This window comes from Giraffa tippelskirchi, chromosome 12, assembly GCF_054371585.1.
Source record: "Giraffa tippelskirchi isolate mGirTip1 chromosome 12, T2T-mGirTip1v1.2.pri, whole genome shotgun sequence".
Taxonomy (NCBI): domain Eukaryota; kingdom Metazoa; phylum Chordata; class Mammalia; order Artiodactyla; family Giraffidae; genus Giraffa; species Giraffa tippelskirchi.
This window is the reverse complement of record NC_137286.1, coordinates 9,519,656-9,535,792: the sequence shown is the minus strand read 5'-3', so window position 1 is coordinate 9,535,792 and position 16,137 is coordinate 9,519,656. Positions and strand designations below refer to the sequence as shown.

At 46.3% G+C, this 16,137-nt stretch overlaps 1 protein-coding gene, 1 long non-coding RNA gene and 1 other non-coding gene across 3 annotated transcripts; all 3 read left to right on the top strand.

The window, feature by feature from the left end:
- Positions 1 to 215: 215 nt before the first annotated feature.
- GLRX5 (glutaredoxin 5) lies at positions 216 to 10,032 on the top strand. The gene is made up of 2 exons (XM_081546700.1): positions 216 to 588; positions 9,383 to 10,032. The coding sequence occupies exons 1-2, from the start codon at positions 291 to 293 to the stop codon at positions 9,559 to 9,561; spliced, it is 477 nt and encodes a 158-aa protein (XP_081402826.1). The 5' UTR covers positions 216 to 290; the 3' UTR covers positions 9,562 to 10,032.
- LOC145528389 (uncharacterized) lies at positions 2,671 to 7,414 on the top strand. The gene is made up of 3 exons (XR_014070370.1): positions 2,671 to 4,434; positions 4,558 to 4,683; positions 5,827 to 7,414. It is a non-coding gene; the product is annotated as an uncharacterized LOC145528389 (long non-coding RNA).
- On the top strand, positions 4,435 to 4,541 carry LOC145530786 (U6 spliceosomal RNA). Its single transcript, XR_014072078.1, has one exon. It is a non-coding gene; the product is annotated as a U6 spliceosomal RNA (small nuclear RNA).
- Positions 10,033 to 16,137: the final 6,105 nt, after the last annotated feature.

Below are 16,137 nucleotides of genomic sequence, written 5' to 3'. Positions count from 1 at the left end.
CCACTTTCTCCAATCAACTGACGAAGCGGTTGCCGACGGCCAATGGTAAGGGGGTGGGTGGAGGCTCAGACGTAAGGACCGCCTTCACCCTGTCGGGGCGGGACGAGCAATCTGATTGGTAGAATCAAGTAATTGCGGGCCAGCGCTCCCCAATCATGGAGAGCTATTCGGAGCCGGCCCAATGAGGGCCTCCGGGGGGTGGGCCGAGCCGCCGCGGGCCGAGCCCCGGGAAGGCTCCGGCTGGCTTGCCCAGGTCGCCGGCGGTCGAGGGCTGCGGCCACCGTGCGGGGATGAGCGGGTCCCTGGGCCGGGCGGCGGCGGCGGCGGCGACGGCTCTGCTCCGCTGGGGGCGCGGCGCAGGTGGCGGCCTCCGGGGCCCGGGCGTGCGGGCGGCAGGCTCGGGCGGCAGCGGCTCTTCGGAGCACCTGGACGCGTTGGTGAAGAAGGACAAGGTGGTGGTCTTCCTCAAGGGGACGCCGGAGCAGCCCCAGTGCGGCTTCAGCAACGCCGTGGTGCAGATCCTGCGGCTGCACGGCGTCCGCGACTACGCGGCCTACAACGTGCTGGACGACCCTCAGCTCCGACAAGGTCAGGGCCGGCTCCGGGCGGGGCTGGGGGGCGGCCTCCCTTGGGCAGGGAGGGGGCTCCAGGGGTTGAGGGGTTAGGGAACGGGTTTCCACACCGCATTAGAGGATCTAGGGTGGGGGCATGATAGACTTGGAACTGGGTTTTGAAGATCTGGGGCTCTGGGCCATCCTGAGCAGGGGGCTTAAGTCCTAGCGGTTCTCCGATCCTCACTCTGAGCTACAGTAGGCGTTTCGGGGCGAGTTCGCCTCGGCTGAGTCCAAGGAACATGGTCAGCAGCCCGACCCCCAGCTCTGCAGGAGTGGGGAAGTGGGGCAAAGGGATACAGGAAGAGGCCCTAAGAAATAGGCACTTGGGGGCAATTTGAGGGAGTGGCCTGTCCCGTGGATAAGGAGCAGGTGCTGTTGATGGTGCGAGAAGGGCCGAGGTTGCCCTTTTCTGCGGCTCGGGGGTTCAGAGATTGGTCTGTCGTGCCTCAAGGCTGGGGGATGGGCGTGGTCAGGGACCGTCCTCTGTCCTTGCTTACAAGGAGGGGCTTGACTCAGCATTTGGAGTGGACTTAGCTGACATCTGCTGCTGTGGGAGAAAAAGACATGAAAATTTATTTTCAGATACTCAAGGATGAGGGAGATTTGTGGGGGATAGGATATCTTAGAGAGGTTTATGGGGAGTGGGACAAGGAATGACTCCTGAGCCCTAGCTAACTCAAACTGGCAGCTCCAGGAGCCAGTCAGGGTCTGGGGCAGACTCTGCAGTCTGTGACTTGTCACTGGCTCAGGAGGGAGGGAGGAGGGCCCTGACAGTTAATTAGCATCTTTGCTGTTGAGTCTCCTGCTGTGAACCTTACCTGCGTTCTTCTGTTTCATGTGAGCTGAGTAGGAGGACTGGAGAAGGGAATGGCAACCCATTCCAGTATTCTTGCCTGGAAAACTAGGCCTGCCCTTTGGCTGGGATGGATGGGGGTTGGCAGAGAAATGGGGGGACTGTCCCTGTACCCGCTGAAGGGTGGCATTCCAGTTAGACTTTCAGTAACTGAGTTCTCCCTGAGTCTTCCTGAGGTTGTTTAGTGACAGTGTTCTAGAGAGAGTTTTAAGGCACCAAGTTCTATGGTAGTCTCCGTGCAGAATTCTGTATTTTGCTGTTCTGCATTTGAAGTTGTCCATCATAGTCATTCCAACATGGACGAGACAGACTGGTGTCAGGGAAAGGCTTCAGGTTAGAATCCTTTGGCCAATCCATTCTGCAGCCTGAAGCAAGTCACAAAACTGCATTTTCCTTTTCAATAATATGAGGATAATGAAACCACATGTGCCAAAGTTTTTGTGAGGAACAAAGAGAAAGGAAAACTTTTAGAAAGTGTCCGTCATCTCACCTAGCACAGAGAAGGTACCCACTAAATGGTAGCTGTTTTATTATTAGCACTTTATGACTTTAAAAGTATTTTTCTCCATGTTATCTAATCCCTGTAGAACTCTTGGTTTTGGTGGGTGGAAATGAGGAGTGAAGGCAGGTTAGCGTTACCAGGTGGTATGGGATCCCAAAGAGTCAGACCCAACTGATCGACTAAAAATAAAAAAAGTAATATTACCGTGTATTATGCCCACAGTCCTTTTGTCTTCCTGGTCTACTGGAATGCTACCAAGTGGCTGGCTTTTTTCACATACAGGGTGAGCTACAGTCTTCATCCAGCAGCAGGGTGTCTCTGCTTGTAAGATAAGATAGGAGTAACTGCAGTCTCTCAGCTGGGACCTTGCCTCGCCACCATGGCCCTTAGTAAAAAGTTGTGTTGTTGATATCTTGCTTAGCATAAAGTTTTGAGAGCCTCTGGTTTGTGACTTTCAGTTCTCCTGTTGAATATAACCAGTGGATGGTATAACTGAATCCCTTTGCTGTATACCTGAAACATTATGCATCCACTATACTTCAATTAAAAGAAAAATGTTTTTAAACAGAGCCAGAGGTAGGCCATACTGCAGCCTGGCCAGTGAACTGAAAGTAAGAGCAGGAGTGAGCGTGTTTTTGCTAAGAGCACTTCTGTGGCTGACTTTCAGTCTTCCGTTCTTAAGTGTTCAAACAATAGCAGCAGGAATTTAATCCTTAAATTTCTTGACCGTTGACCTGCATCAGACCATTAATTTAGTTAGTAAGTGTGTTACATGTATATTGAACATAATACGGGTCTTTCGTTGCCTGGAAAAGTAAGCATTAGTGTAAGTCTTAACCTCCAGGCTTAAGGCAGGGCAGTGTAAGCCAGTTTTTACAGTGGGGATTAGTTTAGCCTGGGTGAGGCTTTGAAACTTGAAGACTCCATCTTTTTGCTTGCCACAGCTTTGAGTTTACCGCAAGAGACTGACAGGCTGTCTGATGCTTGCTTTTGACAACCAAGGATATGCCTGTGCGCCTTTCCTAGACCCAAGGTCACTTCTAGTAACAGGCGAGTTCAGTTCAGTTCAGTTGCTCAGTCGTGTCCGACTCTTTGCGACCCCGCGGACTGCAGCACGCCAGGCTTGCCTGTCCATCACCAACTCCCGGAGCTTATGCAAACTCATATCCTTCCAGTCGGTGATGCCATCCAACCAGCTCATTCTCTGTCGTCCCCTTCTCCTCCTGCCTTCGGTCTTTCCCTAAAGGGCAGACAGAATGAAAACCACAACAGGAGAGGGACTCCTGCAAAACTGGCCTTTCCTGCTTTCTTGTGCCAGAGGAGGCTGAGCTTTTACAAAGGGCCCAAGCTGGAGGAAGACCCTCAGAGCACTGGGTCCGTGGAGTATGACGCCCAGAGGTGTCAGGCTGAGCCCTGAGGCCCAAGGAACCAGGGTGACTGTGAGGCAGCTTTGCCCTTGGTCCTTCCTCAAGGTTTTTTTCCTTTTTTAAAACCCGGAGCACACATCGAAGACAACCACAGCGGAACCCAAAGGGATAGGGTCCCAGCGGGTAGATGTCACCATATCCCACTCCTGGTCTTAACAAAGACTAATCTTTACTTTCAATTGCAAAAGAAACTTGTGCTCATGGAAGAAACTTGAAAAACGATGTTGAAAACCTAAAGCAAATGAAAACCCCCTGTAATTCTGGTAGAAACCGTAAACCACTATTATTAACATTTGGATCTAGCTTCTAACAGTTTTTTATTTTTTAGTAGAGTTGAGATCACACATGTCTGTATATAGCATTTTGCCCTCCTGAGAGCGGGGAATGTGTCTGGTGACTCCCAGAGCACTGTGTGTGTTGCTTATACAAAGCGAGCTTTCAGTGAGCGTCTCAAGGAAAACTGCTTCTTTTCTTTATCATTTTATCATAAACTCTATTCCATGCTCGTAAAAACATTACAGACACTGGAATTTCTACCTATTCAGATCGCTCTTGTATTCCTCATCGAGAGCAGTGTCTGTTGAACGAATAACCATCATCCTTTGTGGAATGGTTCTTAAGCATTTGAAAAGACGCTCAGCCTCTCCAGTGTCAAGGACTTGAAGGCCGTAGTAAAGCTATGATGTTAGCAAGAAGTCAGATCAGGAGTGTGCGTACGTGTCTATGGAGGGCGGGTTGTATGCTGCAGACAGGGAGATAACATGTGCCCGCCCTCTGGAGGAGAAACTCTCAGTACCCAGGCAGGTTGAAGGTGAACCGACCTGAAGACCCATCTGTTTCCCTCCCGGGTATTTAGTCTACAGCAGGTATCGACAAGCTTCCTTTGTGAAGAGCCAGAGTGTAAATACTTTGGGCTTTGGGGCCCAGCGGTCTCTGTTGGCACCTGTTCAGCTCTGCTGTTACAGCAGCCAGGGACGACGCGTAGACGAATGAGTGAGGCGAGTTCCAATAAAACTTTATTTATAAAAACAAGGGATTGTGCTCGCTTCGGCAGCACATATACTAAAATTGGAACGATACAGAGAAGATTAGCATGGCCCCTGTGCAAGGATGACACGCAAATTCGTGAAGTGTTCCATATTAAAGAAAAAAAAAAACAAGGGATTGGCGCGGATTTGGCCCGAAGGCTGTGATTTGCCACCCTTTGGGCTGGAGAGACCGTCCCCTGCCTGTGAACTGGGCGACTCCTGTAAGGATGTGCAACTTCTCTGTAGTAATGAAAAGTGGGCAAGAAAGGATCTTGGTCTCTTAGCAGCAGACTGAAGAAGGCAGCTGTGTCATGTGATGGGAAACTAAGCTATGGTTAAAAAATTAATTAGATATAGATGTATTTAATCTGACTGAATCTCAGAAAAGACAATGTTTAGCCAAAAAGGTGGCACAGTGGTAAAGAATCCACCTGCCAATGCAGGAGACACGGTTCAGTCCCTGGATTGGGAAGATCCCCTAGAGAAGGAAATGGCAACCTGCTCCAGTATTCTTGCCTGGGAAATCTCACGGACAGAGGAGCCTGGCAGGCTATGGTCCGTGGGGTCGAAAAAGAGTCAGGCTTGACTTAGTGACTAAACAACAACCAGTTGCAAAAAGGTAATTGTGACTTAATGTCATGTGTGTATATAAATGTTCAAAATGTGAAGCAGTCCCATGGGTTGCAGATCTGTGTGTCATGCAGGTGGGGCTCACAGGTGGGCAGGAGTGACCGATGCCAGCCCCCAGCCAGAGGCCACCTCTGGTAATCAAGAACCTGGCCTTTGGACTCCCAGGCACCTGGATGCAAATTCTGGCTCCACCATATGCTAGCTCTGTGACATCGGTTAAGTTATTTAACCTAAGAGCCCTTATTTCTTTATCTGTAAAATAAGGATAGTTATGCATACCTCTGTAAAGATGAAATGAGATTAGATGTGTGAAAAATGTAAAGAGTCTGAAACTCAGGAACCCCTCGCTCAGTAAATGGTGTTTTTGTTACTGCGTGGCATACTTCATTGGCGTTTTCCCTGCATTCTTTCCCTCTGTTTGCCCCATTGCATATATTGTCAGCAGAGCATTACTGTGAGGGGGGTAGAGGATATTGACATGGAGAGAGTAGCCACATTGCACCTGGCACTGTGGGAGCTTAATTCATTTCACCAATTTTAACTTATTTAATCTTCATAATAAATCTGTGAGGCAGAGTTATTCCCATTTTGCAGAAAAGGAAACTGAGGCTAAGAGATTCGACTTACCTGAGGCTGCATTTACAAGCCAGGCTGACCCCTAGACCAACGCCTTGTTCCCTCTCGTGCCTGTTTAGCCGCTCAGTCGTGTCCGACTCTTTGCGACCCTATGGACTGTAGCCCACCAGACTGCTCTGATGGTGGAATTTCCCAGGCAAGAATACTGGAGCGGGTTGCCAGTTCCTCCTCCAGGTTCCTTCTTGGCACTGTGATTTACTTCTCCTTTCTTGAAGCTCTGCTAATTTCCATGCTTTTAGCTCACAGTATCTCAAGCAGCTGTAACATACTCTTAAGTTAGGGAATGTGGAGAACTACGTGACTCCAGAGGAGGTGACGTAGCCTCGGCTAGGAGTAGAGTCCCCTAACTGGCAGAATTGGAATTAACCTGCGTCAGATTCTGAAGCTCGTGTCCTGAAAATCCACGGGAAAAAAGAAAACTATAATCACAGTGCTCTTATGATTGATTGTCCAAAGCAGCAATTACGTCCAGTGTTCTGAAATGTCAAGAATTTTAGAAGCACCTTTTGAAAGTTCTGGAAGGGAATTTTCCAGAACATTTTCTTCCCTCTGACTTGATACTTTGGAATATTAAAATCTTTGGTGGAACAGTGGGTGTATGTAGAACTGATTTTGTAAGAGACTCCTAAGTCCCAGTCCTGGTTTTACCTGTTATATAACTTTGCATTCAGCATTTTCTGTCACGGACAGAATCACATTTTATCATTTATAAACTATGGTTGTCATTAAGATCCATTCTTGGCTATGATTTTCTAATTTTTTAAGAAATGCTCTCTGATTCTGAGTTATTCCAAGCGATAGATGCAAGAACTACACTTATATTGACACTTACATTGTAGTTACCGAAAATTTAAAGGGTGAAGAAAATCAGCCATACTTAAACAATTGACTGTGACTTGATAGAATTTTAGTTTCCAATTTATGCTTCATAGTCTTTTATTTTCGGGAGTTTCTCACTTCACTTTCTAGGAAGCAGTTGGGTATTTCCTTTAATATTTAAACTTGTAATCAGACTTTTTAAAACATGGAAAATGGCATAGTTTTTAGGAAAGATATCAGAGCTTTGCTTTGACATCAGCCACCCACAACACTTGATAATCTAAAAATGAAAGAAGCAGGTAAGTTTAATTATGATAAACTGCCAGCACTGTGGGCACCTTGGGTGCTATCACAGTGCCATCCTGTGCTCTGAGGTGGGTTCTTCTGAGTTCTCGAAGTGTAAGTGATCAGGACAGTCACAGGCCATGGGGTTTGCAAGGAATCAGTCTCCCTTGCACGTGACTGTGTTGGATATTCAGAGTGGTCCGAAAGCCTACTTGTTTTGGCAGTTTTGGTGGTAAGAATGGATTCCCTTCCTTCCGTGTAGTTGGGATACATGGTCTGCAGGGACATAATATTCAGTGAATGGGACAAGCCTGATGCTTTGGTTGAGCATGGTACAACCATGGTTGAGTATAAAAATAACTGATGAAAGCAAATCATTCTTTTACTCAACAAAGGTTTTATTTTAAAACATCATACTTTTTAGCATTAAACATGTGGTTTTGGGTGGCCTTCAGAGGGCAAATTTTTTTACCTTTGGAGTGTTTCAAAAATTGTAGGCCCTGGGATTTCCTTGACGGTCCAGTGATTTAAGACTACACTCCCAACGCAGGGGGCCTAGGTTCAGTTCCTGGTCAGGAAACAGATCCCGCGTGCTGCAAGGCACTGCAGAAAAAAAAAAATGTTACAGACGCTCACCAAAAGAATCAGTAGATATTTATTGCCATGGAAAGCTTAATGCGTGTATTATTAATTGGAAAAAAAACTCATAGTGTTGTGCAGATAAATGGCTTGTGTACATAAATGTAAAAGATGTTTAAGAAAGTTTAGAAGAGGTAAAAAGTTCATATTAAATGTTTCTTAATCCCCCCATCATAAAGTAAAAAAAGATGACTTATTGGAAACATAAGTAAATTCTGATAGTCTTTTTGTGTTTGAGGATAGAGTTTAAAAAAAAATCCAAAACATGCAACTTACATGCCAAGTAATTATTTATGTAGTACCAAACATCAGAGCGATGAAAACCCTGAATTTTTCAGAGTATTCCAGTTTAAAGACATTCTGATGGTTCACGGAATTTGCCCTTTATGGATAATCTCCAAACCTCCAGCTGACTTTTTTTTAAAAAACAGAAACCCAGAGTAGCTTTGAAGTGAACTTTTCAGAGCCTATAATATTGTAACCATTTCTTCATCCTTGAAGTCTGTCTGCAGAAGAAAGATAAAACTCTCCAGCGGGCGACCTTCTAGGGCTGTCCTGGCGAGCAAAGTTGCTGGTTTTTTTTTTTTTTTTTTTAAGAAGGCAGTGACTGAGAAAAACAGGGTATCTTGGGACTGTTATTTGTAAAATAACTCATATTGGCCATCTTATTTGGTCAAACACATCTGATGATAAATGATGAGGCATCAAGCAAAAGGTTTTGTAGCGTTTGTTTACATAAAAACCACCACTTGACCGATTTCTAACATTTGCATAATATGGTCTTTTGCTTGAAGAATCTGTTGACTTTTCTGTTTCATTTATTTGTATGTTTAAAAAAGTACACTTCAATCTCAGGCTCTGAGTCAAAAAGAAAGTAAAAGATGAGGAATTCAGAAAAGTGTTTTTTTTTTTTTTTTTAATGTCTTAAGATTGAAACCACATTTCTCTCATAAGCATCACCCTCGTGGCCCAGCTCTGAACAGAATCATCAGATGGCTGCCCTGTCCCAGGAGGTGCTTCATCTAGGTGTGTCCTCGGAGCCACTGTCTTTGTCTCTTGGTGCAGGGAGCGGGTCTCGCTCAGCCTGTGGCCCTGTGCCTGGCCCAGGACACGGGCCTTTGTGAGCCCTGGGCCCTCCCTTCATTTTCCTCAGTCCCTACGGATTCTGGGCTGAACCAGCTCAGCTGTCCCATCTGAGGGGCTGAATAGGGCCAAGGCCATAGTCTGTAGACACAGTAGAGAGATTTTTGCTCCAGTAAGAGAATCATTAAAGATAAAAACCAGTGACTCAGTGTTTTACTTCAGCAACCAAGACAGGTGTGCAGAGCATTAGGTGGGGGCTGCCCAGTCTGCCAGGGAGTCACTGTGATGGGCCCTCGTTCAGTCGTCCACATGGAATCCAAGTTGTGGCATTTCTCTTTTTATTTTGCTGAAAACATGGCTGGCACAAGCATGAGGAATATCACTTTGTGTATCTTCTGTGACTTGCATTAACTAATCAAGTTCTCTGCCATTATCCAGGGCCAGTCGTGAGTCAGGTCATTTATGAGAGTTTTCCTTACCCGATTCTCGTAAAAACTTTGTGGGATGAAGGTAGAAACAGAGGATGGAGGCCTCTCAGTTTATAATTGGAAGAGTCAGAGTTTGTTTGTTTGTTTGTTTTGTTATTTATTTACTTGGCTGTGCTGGGTCTTAGTTGCAGCCTGTGGCAACCCTTGAACTCTGGCCCTCTGCCTTAGGAGCTCAGAGTCTTAGCCACCGGACCATGAGGGAAGTCCCAAAGAGTCAAGGTTTAAACAGCGGTTCATTGGACTCTAAAGCTTACGCTGTCCCCAGGGATGGGGAGCAAGGGAGGGACACGGGGTGTTCTGCTCAGAGCAGGGAGACGTATCGTCCTGCAGCTTCATCTTTGAGCCTTCCAATGACCCTTCAATGCTCTCTCCCCGTAGGCATTAAAGACTACTCCAACTGGCCCACCATCCCGCAAGTGTACCTCAACGGCGAGTTCGTGGGGGGCTGTGACATTCTCCTGCAGATGCACCAGAATGGGGACCTGGTAGAAGAACTGAAAAAGCTGGGGATCCGCTCCGCCCTCTTAGATGAAACGAAAGACCAGGACTCGAAGTGAGGGAAGGTGGCCCCGGGGCGAGGAGCCACTGGTGTCAGAGTCTCACCACCAGAGAAGCCTTACCCGTTCAGGTTCCCACTCTTCAGATGTCTGCTTGCGCTGGTTCCTCCAGTTTGTAAGCAGCCAAGTGATTTTTAGCGTGTCTGGTGTTTGGGCAAGGAAGATCCTATCGTGAACATAATCGTAACCACTACTGTCATAATCAATGTCGCATTACGAGATTGTTGTAAACAAAATTCTTTCTTGTGTTGTCCTCTGCTCTTCGCCTGATTCAGGAGTAAACCTGGGAGCTTGTGAATCATTGTTATTCTCCACGGGTCCTCCGCAAATACGTCAGTCTGCAAAGATAACGTAACCCCCCCTCCCCATTTTTTCATAACTTGTTCTGTTAAGAAAAATGATGGACAAGGAAGAAAATAAGATAACCGGGTTTTTTGGTTTTTTTAAAAAAATAAACTGCCAACCCAGGGATACTGCATGTGAGTGGTTATTCTGAACAGCAGTGAGTCTGTGCGTTCATCTGTTCCGGCTGCTGTAACAAAATACTGTAGACTGAATGGCTTATAAACAGTGGATGTAGATTTCTCACAGTTGTGGAAGGCGGAAGTCCAAGATCAAGTCTGTAGCAGATATGCTGTGTGGTGAGGGCCCACTCCTGCTTCACAGGCAGCCCCGTTCCCACTTTGGGGGCCCCTTTTGTAAGGGCACTAATCCCATTTATGAGGGGTCCACCCTCATGACCTGATCACCTCCCAAAGGCCCCACCTTCTAACACCATCCCTTTGGGGGTTATATGTCAGCATAGGAATTTTGAGGGGACATGGACATTCAGTCTAGAAGGACTTTTAGTAACTCTGACCTTTTGATTTTCGGAATTAAGAGTGATTCTCATACTCTTCTATTAAAATTTCCATGAAAATTGCCATCAAGCTGTGCTCTAATTTCTTGAGGGGAAGTAAGTGTTGTAAATGCTGAGAGGTGTTGATGATCCAGTTGGAGTCTTGGGCAGACTGGACTGGCAAGAAGGGAAGGGGGGGAGCCTGGAGGGGGCACCCTGCTTGCCCGTCTCCAAAGACCTGTGCTTGGCCAGCTGTGCCGCACTTCGATAGGGAATGGCCGTTACCTCCCTCCAAAGCATGGGATCTTGTGAACCTTTTATTCCTTAAAAATGGATAAAAAAGGACATAATTGGAATCATAGTTGAGATCTTCCAGTGCATGGTATCTTACAACAAGACTGTGTTTCTTCTCCATCTGGGCTGGAGGTGGAGCTGGAGGTAAGCTTCACAGTGACTCATGGGAGGAAGGCCCACTCTTACACCTTGGGGTCCCCAGAAGCCATTCATTCATTCATTCATTCATCTCCAAGGGCTTAAACAAAGCATCTATTCAGAAGTGCACAGGGACAGAGGTAGGAAGAAGCTGCATTTTTTTAATTGAAAAGAGCAAAAGTAATAACAAAGAGGATGGCTTATTTCCCCAGAGCCGTTTGGGAGGCTTGTTCTGTGTTGATCATTGAGTCTACATGAATGCCTCTTGGAAAAGCTCTGAAAATGGATGGACTTAGTGGGGTAAGGATTGACCTACCCCATGGTCCTGCAGGTCTCAGCTCCTGGCTCCATCCTCCCTCCCCAACTCCCCTCAACAAGAGCCTGTGGGATTCCCAGGAGAAAGGAAAGAGGAATTGTAGCCCCGCCCGCAGGTCCTTCGGAGCTGTCCTATTAGATAAGAGGACTGGCCTTGGTAAATTACAGAACTCGGGGCTTCAGGGAAAAGAAAAGCAGATTATTGTCACAAAAGGTTTCATGTTACCCGCGGTGCATACTCTGCATCCCATCAATACCTTTTGTGTCTCCTCTACGCTAAGAGCTTACACAGGTCCTTAGAGGAGGTTGGAGCTCATTTGTTGGAAGCATGTTGTTTTACAAATGAAAATGAGGGCACTGGAAGGAAGCCCTGTGCCGCTGCCATGCCATGGCTGAGCCAAGCCTGTGACCTTGTCCTTTGGAAAGAATACCATTAACAAATCACTCTTTTACTGTTCCTGGATGAGAACCAGGCTGTGGGGCACACACATGAGTGTGCAAAACACCCTCGCCTTCGCATCTGGTGCTTTTCCATAATTTTGCTCCTTTTGGCTTTTTCCCTAAACCTGCCTTTATCCCCTTAGGGTTCATCTAAACAATGAAATGATGAGAAACATTTGCAGGGAAACATCAATGTAGGAAACCTCCCTAGAATATCAGCAAGTAAATAATTTGACTCAGAGGCTTATGAATCATAGTGAGATCATATCAGTCACCAGAGAGCTTAAAAGTTTAAGGAATCACTGAGCTCTACAAGGAATGGAAATGTTCTTTCCAGCAGTTCATTAATACTTTCTCTGTGCTTGACACATCTTTCCCAAGTGGGAAACTGAAGATGTATCTGATGTCAGTCTGAATAATTTTAATGATTTGCATAATTAGAATTTGCCGTGATAATTAGAACAGTGACACCGGAATTCCTTGTACAAACAGCAATGTCACACATCATCTGTTTAACTATGCAAGGTCTGCTTCACAGCTTTCCATTGCAGGACATCAGCTGGTTTGGTTTGATTGGTTTTATCATTTGGTTTGATTTATTGGATTTTTGTCACAACTTCAAAGTACTGTGTTACTAGACTGTTGGAAACAGAGGAAGTTCTTTTAGAAGATTAAACATTTGTGTGAGTTGAGGTTTGGGAAGATATTTTAGAATAGAAGGTAAGTTTTAAGACATCTAGGATTTCTTGTTATTGGCCCTATTGAATTGGGTAGAATATGGGTCCTCACACTTTCCTGTAATTATTAAAGTCCCACCAGCTAGCTTGAGAAGGAATTCTTGTAAATTTGTTAAAGAGAAAAATTGTATCTTGAGAGTTTGGGTCCCTTGGTATTCATGCCGGGAGAGATTGCCCCAAGGGTTCAGAGGATCGACCTTTGTGTTGGCAAAGTTAAGTTGGAGTAAATTTAAACCAGAGGCAAGGAAGCTTCCAGGTTTGTTTCTGAGTCACTGGCAGGCAAAAATAGGTATTGGTGGATGGTCACGGAAACAGAAGCAGATTTGACAGCTATTAAAAAAAATAGATTTCATAATCCACTTGAGAATTGGTTAGTAAATCTCCAAAGTAGCTTTCTTGCCATTCGTAAGAACTCGATGAAAGCTGTATATTTTGGCAGGGGCGGGGTGGGGATTGTAGCTGTGCCTTACGTAGTTTCCCCGGTCAGGCTGTGAACTTGTCCCCTGAAGTGTAAGCGCAGAGGTTTAACCACTGGACCACCAGGGAAGTCCCACACTACAGCTAATTTGAGGGAGGGGGAAGGACCAGTGAAAAAGGAAAGAGCTGGTTTCAAGCCACCCACAGTGGGGGCGAGGTGGACTTGGGCGTCTCATCCTGCCCCGCTTACTGAGAGCAGCGTCATGCAGGTGGTAAAGCCGCGTGCGCCGTGCAGTTGAGCTGGGAGCAGATCTGGTCCAAGTCCAAGGGCTTCCCTGGTAGCTCAGCTGGTAAAGAATCCTTCTGCAATGCAGGAGACCCCGGTTTGATTGCTGGGTGGGGAAGATCCCCTGGAGAAGGGAATGGCAAAGCACTCCAGTTTTCTTGGGCTTCCCTGGTAGCTAAGCTGGTAAAGAAATCTACCTGCAATGTGGGAGACCTGGGTTCAATCCCTGGATTGGGAAGATCTCCTGGAGGAGGGCATGGCAACCCACTCCAGTATTCTTGCCTGGAGAATCGCATGGACAGAGGAGCCTGTTGGACTGCTTTGTGGGGTCACAAAGAGTCAAGACATGACTGAGTAACTAAGAAGTGCACCTTGCTTCAAAGATCTTTTCCTGATTGCAGCCAGACCAGGCTTCCACATACACCCCACTGGCCTTCTCACTCTCTCCCAGATTGCCATCCCTGATGGCCTTTCCTCACCCCTAGTTTTACCCCCACAACCCCTTCTTTTCCATCACACCAGGCTGTAATTTCCCTTTTGCTTGTCTTCACTCGAGGATCCCATATAAGTAGCATATGTCGTGCTCAGAAAAATATGTAAAAAATAAGGAAAGAATTTTTTCCCTGTTCTTTCCAGATGAGTCACAAAAGAAGCGTTAGGTCCTGGACTTCCCTGGGGGTCCAGGGTTGAGAATCTGCCTGCCAGTGCAGGGGACACAGGTCCGATCCCTGGTCTGGCAAGATTCCACATGCTGCAGGGCAGTTAAGCCCACGTGTCACAACTACTGAGCCCATGCTCCCTGGAGCCCGTGCGTGTGTTAATGTGTGTGTTACTCACTCAGTCCTCTGACTCTTTGCAACCCCATAGACTGTAGCCTGCCAGCCTCCTCTGTCCATGGGATTCTCCAGGCAAGAATACTGAAGTGTGTTGCCATGCCCTCCTCCAGGGGATCTTCCCAACCCAGGGATCAAACCCAGGTCTCCTGTATTGCAGGCAGATTCTTTACCATCTGAGCTACCAGAGGAGCCCATACTCCACAACAGAAGAATCCACAGAAATGAAAAGCCTGCTCACCGCAACTAGAGAGGAGCCCCAGCTCACTGCAACTAGAGAAAGCCCTCACTCAGCAATGAAGACCCAGCAATGCCAAAAGTAATAATAAATAAATCAATTTTTTAAATAAAGATTTAAGAAGTGTTAGGTTCTTGCAGTTCACCAGGGTGGCAGCACAGGGCAGTGCAGAAGAGCTTGGGTTTGGATCAAACTTCCTGGATTTCCATTCCGGTTCTTCCCAGATATGTGACGGGCCTCAGACACAATAACCCCTCCTTGCCTTCTCTACTGAACAGGACAGTGGTGAATGTCACCTACGTCAGGCTTGTTATGAGATGGAAGAATCCAAATCAAAAGCCTAACCTATAATGAGCTCTCCAGATAGGTTAACCTCCATGGTTACTTTGGACTAGATCTGGGCTTGATTGTGGTATATTATTCACCATCACTGTTAGGCTTAATAAGGGAGTAGAGATATGTCCATATGTATTGACGAGCCATTGTTTGGTTGTTCCCAGAGCATGCAGACTCATCTTTGAAGGTCAGTGACAAAATTTAATACTCTCAGCAGAGTGTATCCATTATTTAGCTGCTCTTGGGGCTATAGGGGAGTCCTTAGACAGAAAGAATTACCTGTAAATTACTTTCTAATACTATAGTTGGACTAACGGCCACTGAGTTTTAATTTTTTTTAAATAGTACTTCTTTTCATTCAGTGGAAACTGTTTACTGAACCGATAGGTTAGAATAGGTTTCATTGTGTGACGGTCTATTTGAGACAACACAGTTTAACCTTGAGTTAATTCTAATTTATCACTAATTTATACCTCCTCCAGGAGAGTCAAGGCTAAGTCCTGTATTATGTGATGGGAGCTCTTCCTGTTCTGGACCGCAGGTCTGAGACTGACCCTTTAGCCAGGGATCAGATAATCTCCACCTCCTGCCTTGAGTCAGGGGAGGGTTAACATATTTGGAATTTGAAGGAGAACTTCAGCAGTTGCTTTTACACATAAAGTTGTAACCCTGGGGACCTAGGGCACATTTCCCATTATCCTGGCTTTTTAATTTTTGAATTTTTATCTACAATGTCTTAATAAAATTTTAAAATGATTCTTGGGCAAGCAGAGCACTATTACAGAGGTGACAGCAAAGGATGCTATCAATTCTGCCTGTCCAAGTCACTGCAGTTTTAATGGTGCAAAAGATTGGTGTGGTAGGTTAAATAAAAGGACCCCAAAGAGGTTCACATCCCGATTTCCCAAACTTGTGAGACTGTTCCCTGGGACTTTGCAGCTGTGATTAAGTTAATGGGAAATTATCCTGGATCATCTGGGTGGGCCCAGTGTCATGACAAGTGCTTTGAAGATGGAGAAGCTGCCATAAGCCCAGGGACAAAGGTGACCTTAGAAACGGGGAAAGGCAAGGACACAGATTCTCCCCTGGAGCCTCCAGGAAGAATACAGGTCTTGATTTTTTTTTTTTTCCAAACTATTTATTTTGTATTGGGGTGTAGCCGATTAACAATGTTGTGGTAGTTTCAGGTGAACAGCAAAAGGACTGGCCATACATATACATGTATCCATTCTCCCCCCAACCCCCTCCTATACAGCAGGCCTGCATGCTAAGTCCCTTCTGTCATGTCCAACTCTTCGTGTCCCCATGGATGGCCTGTAGCCCTCCAGGCTCCTCTGTCTGGAATTCTCCAGGCAAGAATACTGGAGCGGGCTGCCATTCCCTCCTCCAGGGGATCTTCCCCATCCAGGACCAAATCTGTCTCTCTTATGTCTCCTGCACTGGCGGGCAGGTTCTTTACCCCTAGTGCCACCTGGAAAACTCTCCTCCCATCCAGGCTGCCACAAAAATATAGGTCTTGATTTTAGCTCAGTGAAATTGATTTCAGATTTCTGGTCTCCAGAACTACAAGAAGAAAAATGAGTTGCTGTCTTAAGCCATCAAGTTTGGGTTATTTGTTACAGAAGCGACAGGAAACTGCTACAAGCTGTTCCTGGATTTTCATGGTGGGCATCACTTGGTATGAGCGGACAGGGATCAAGGCA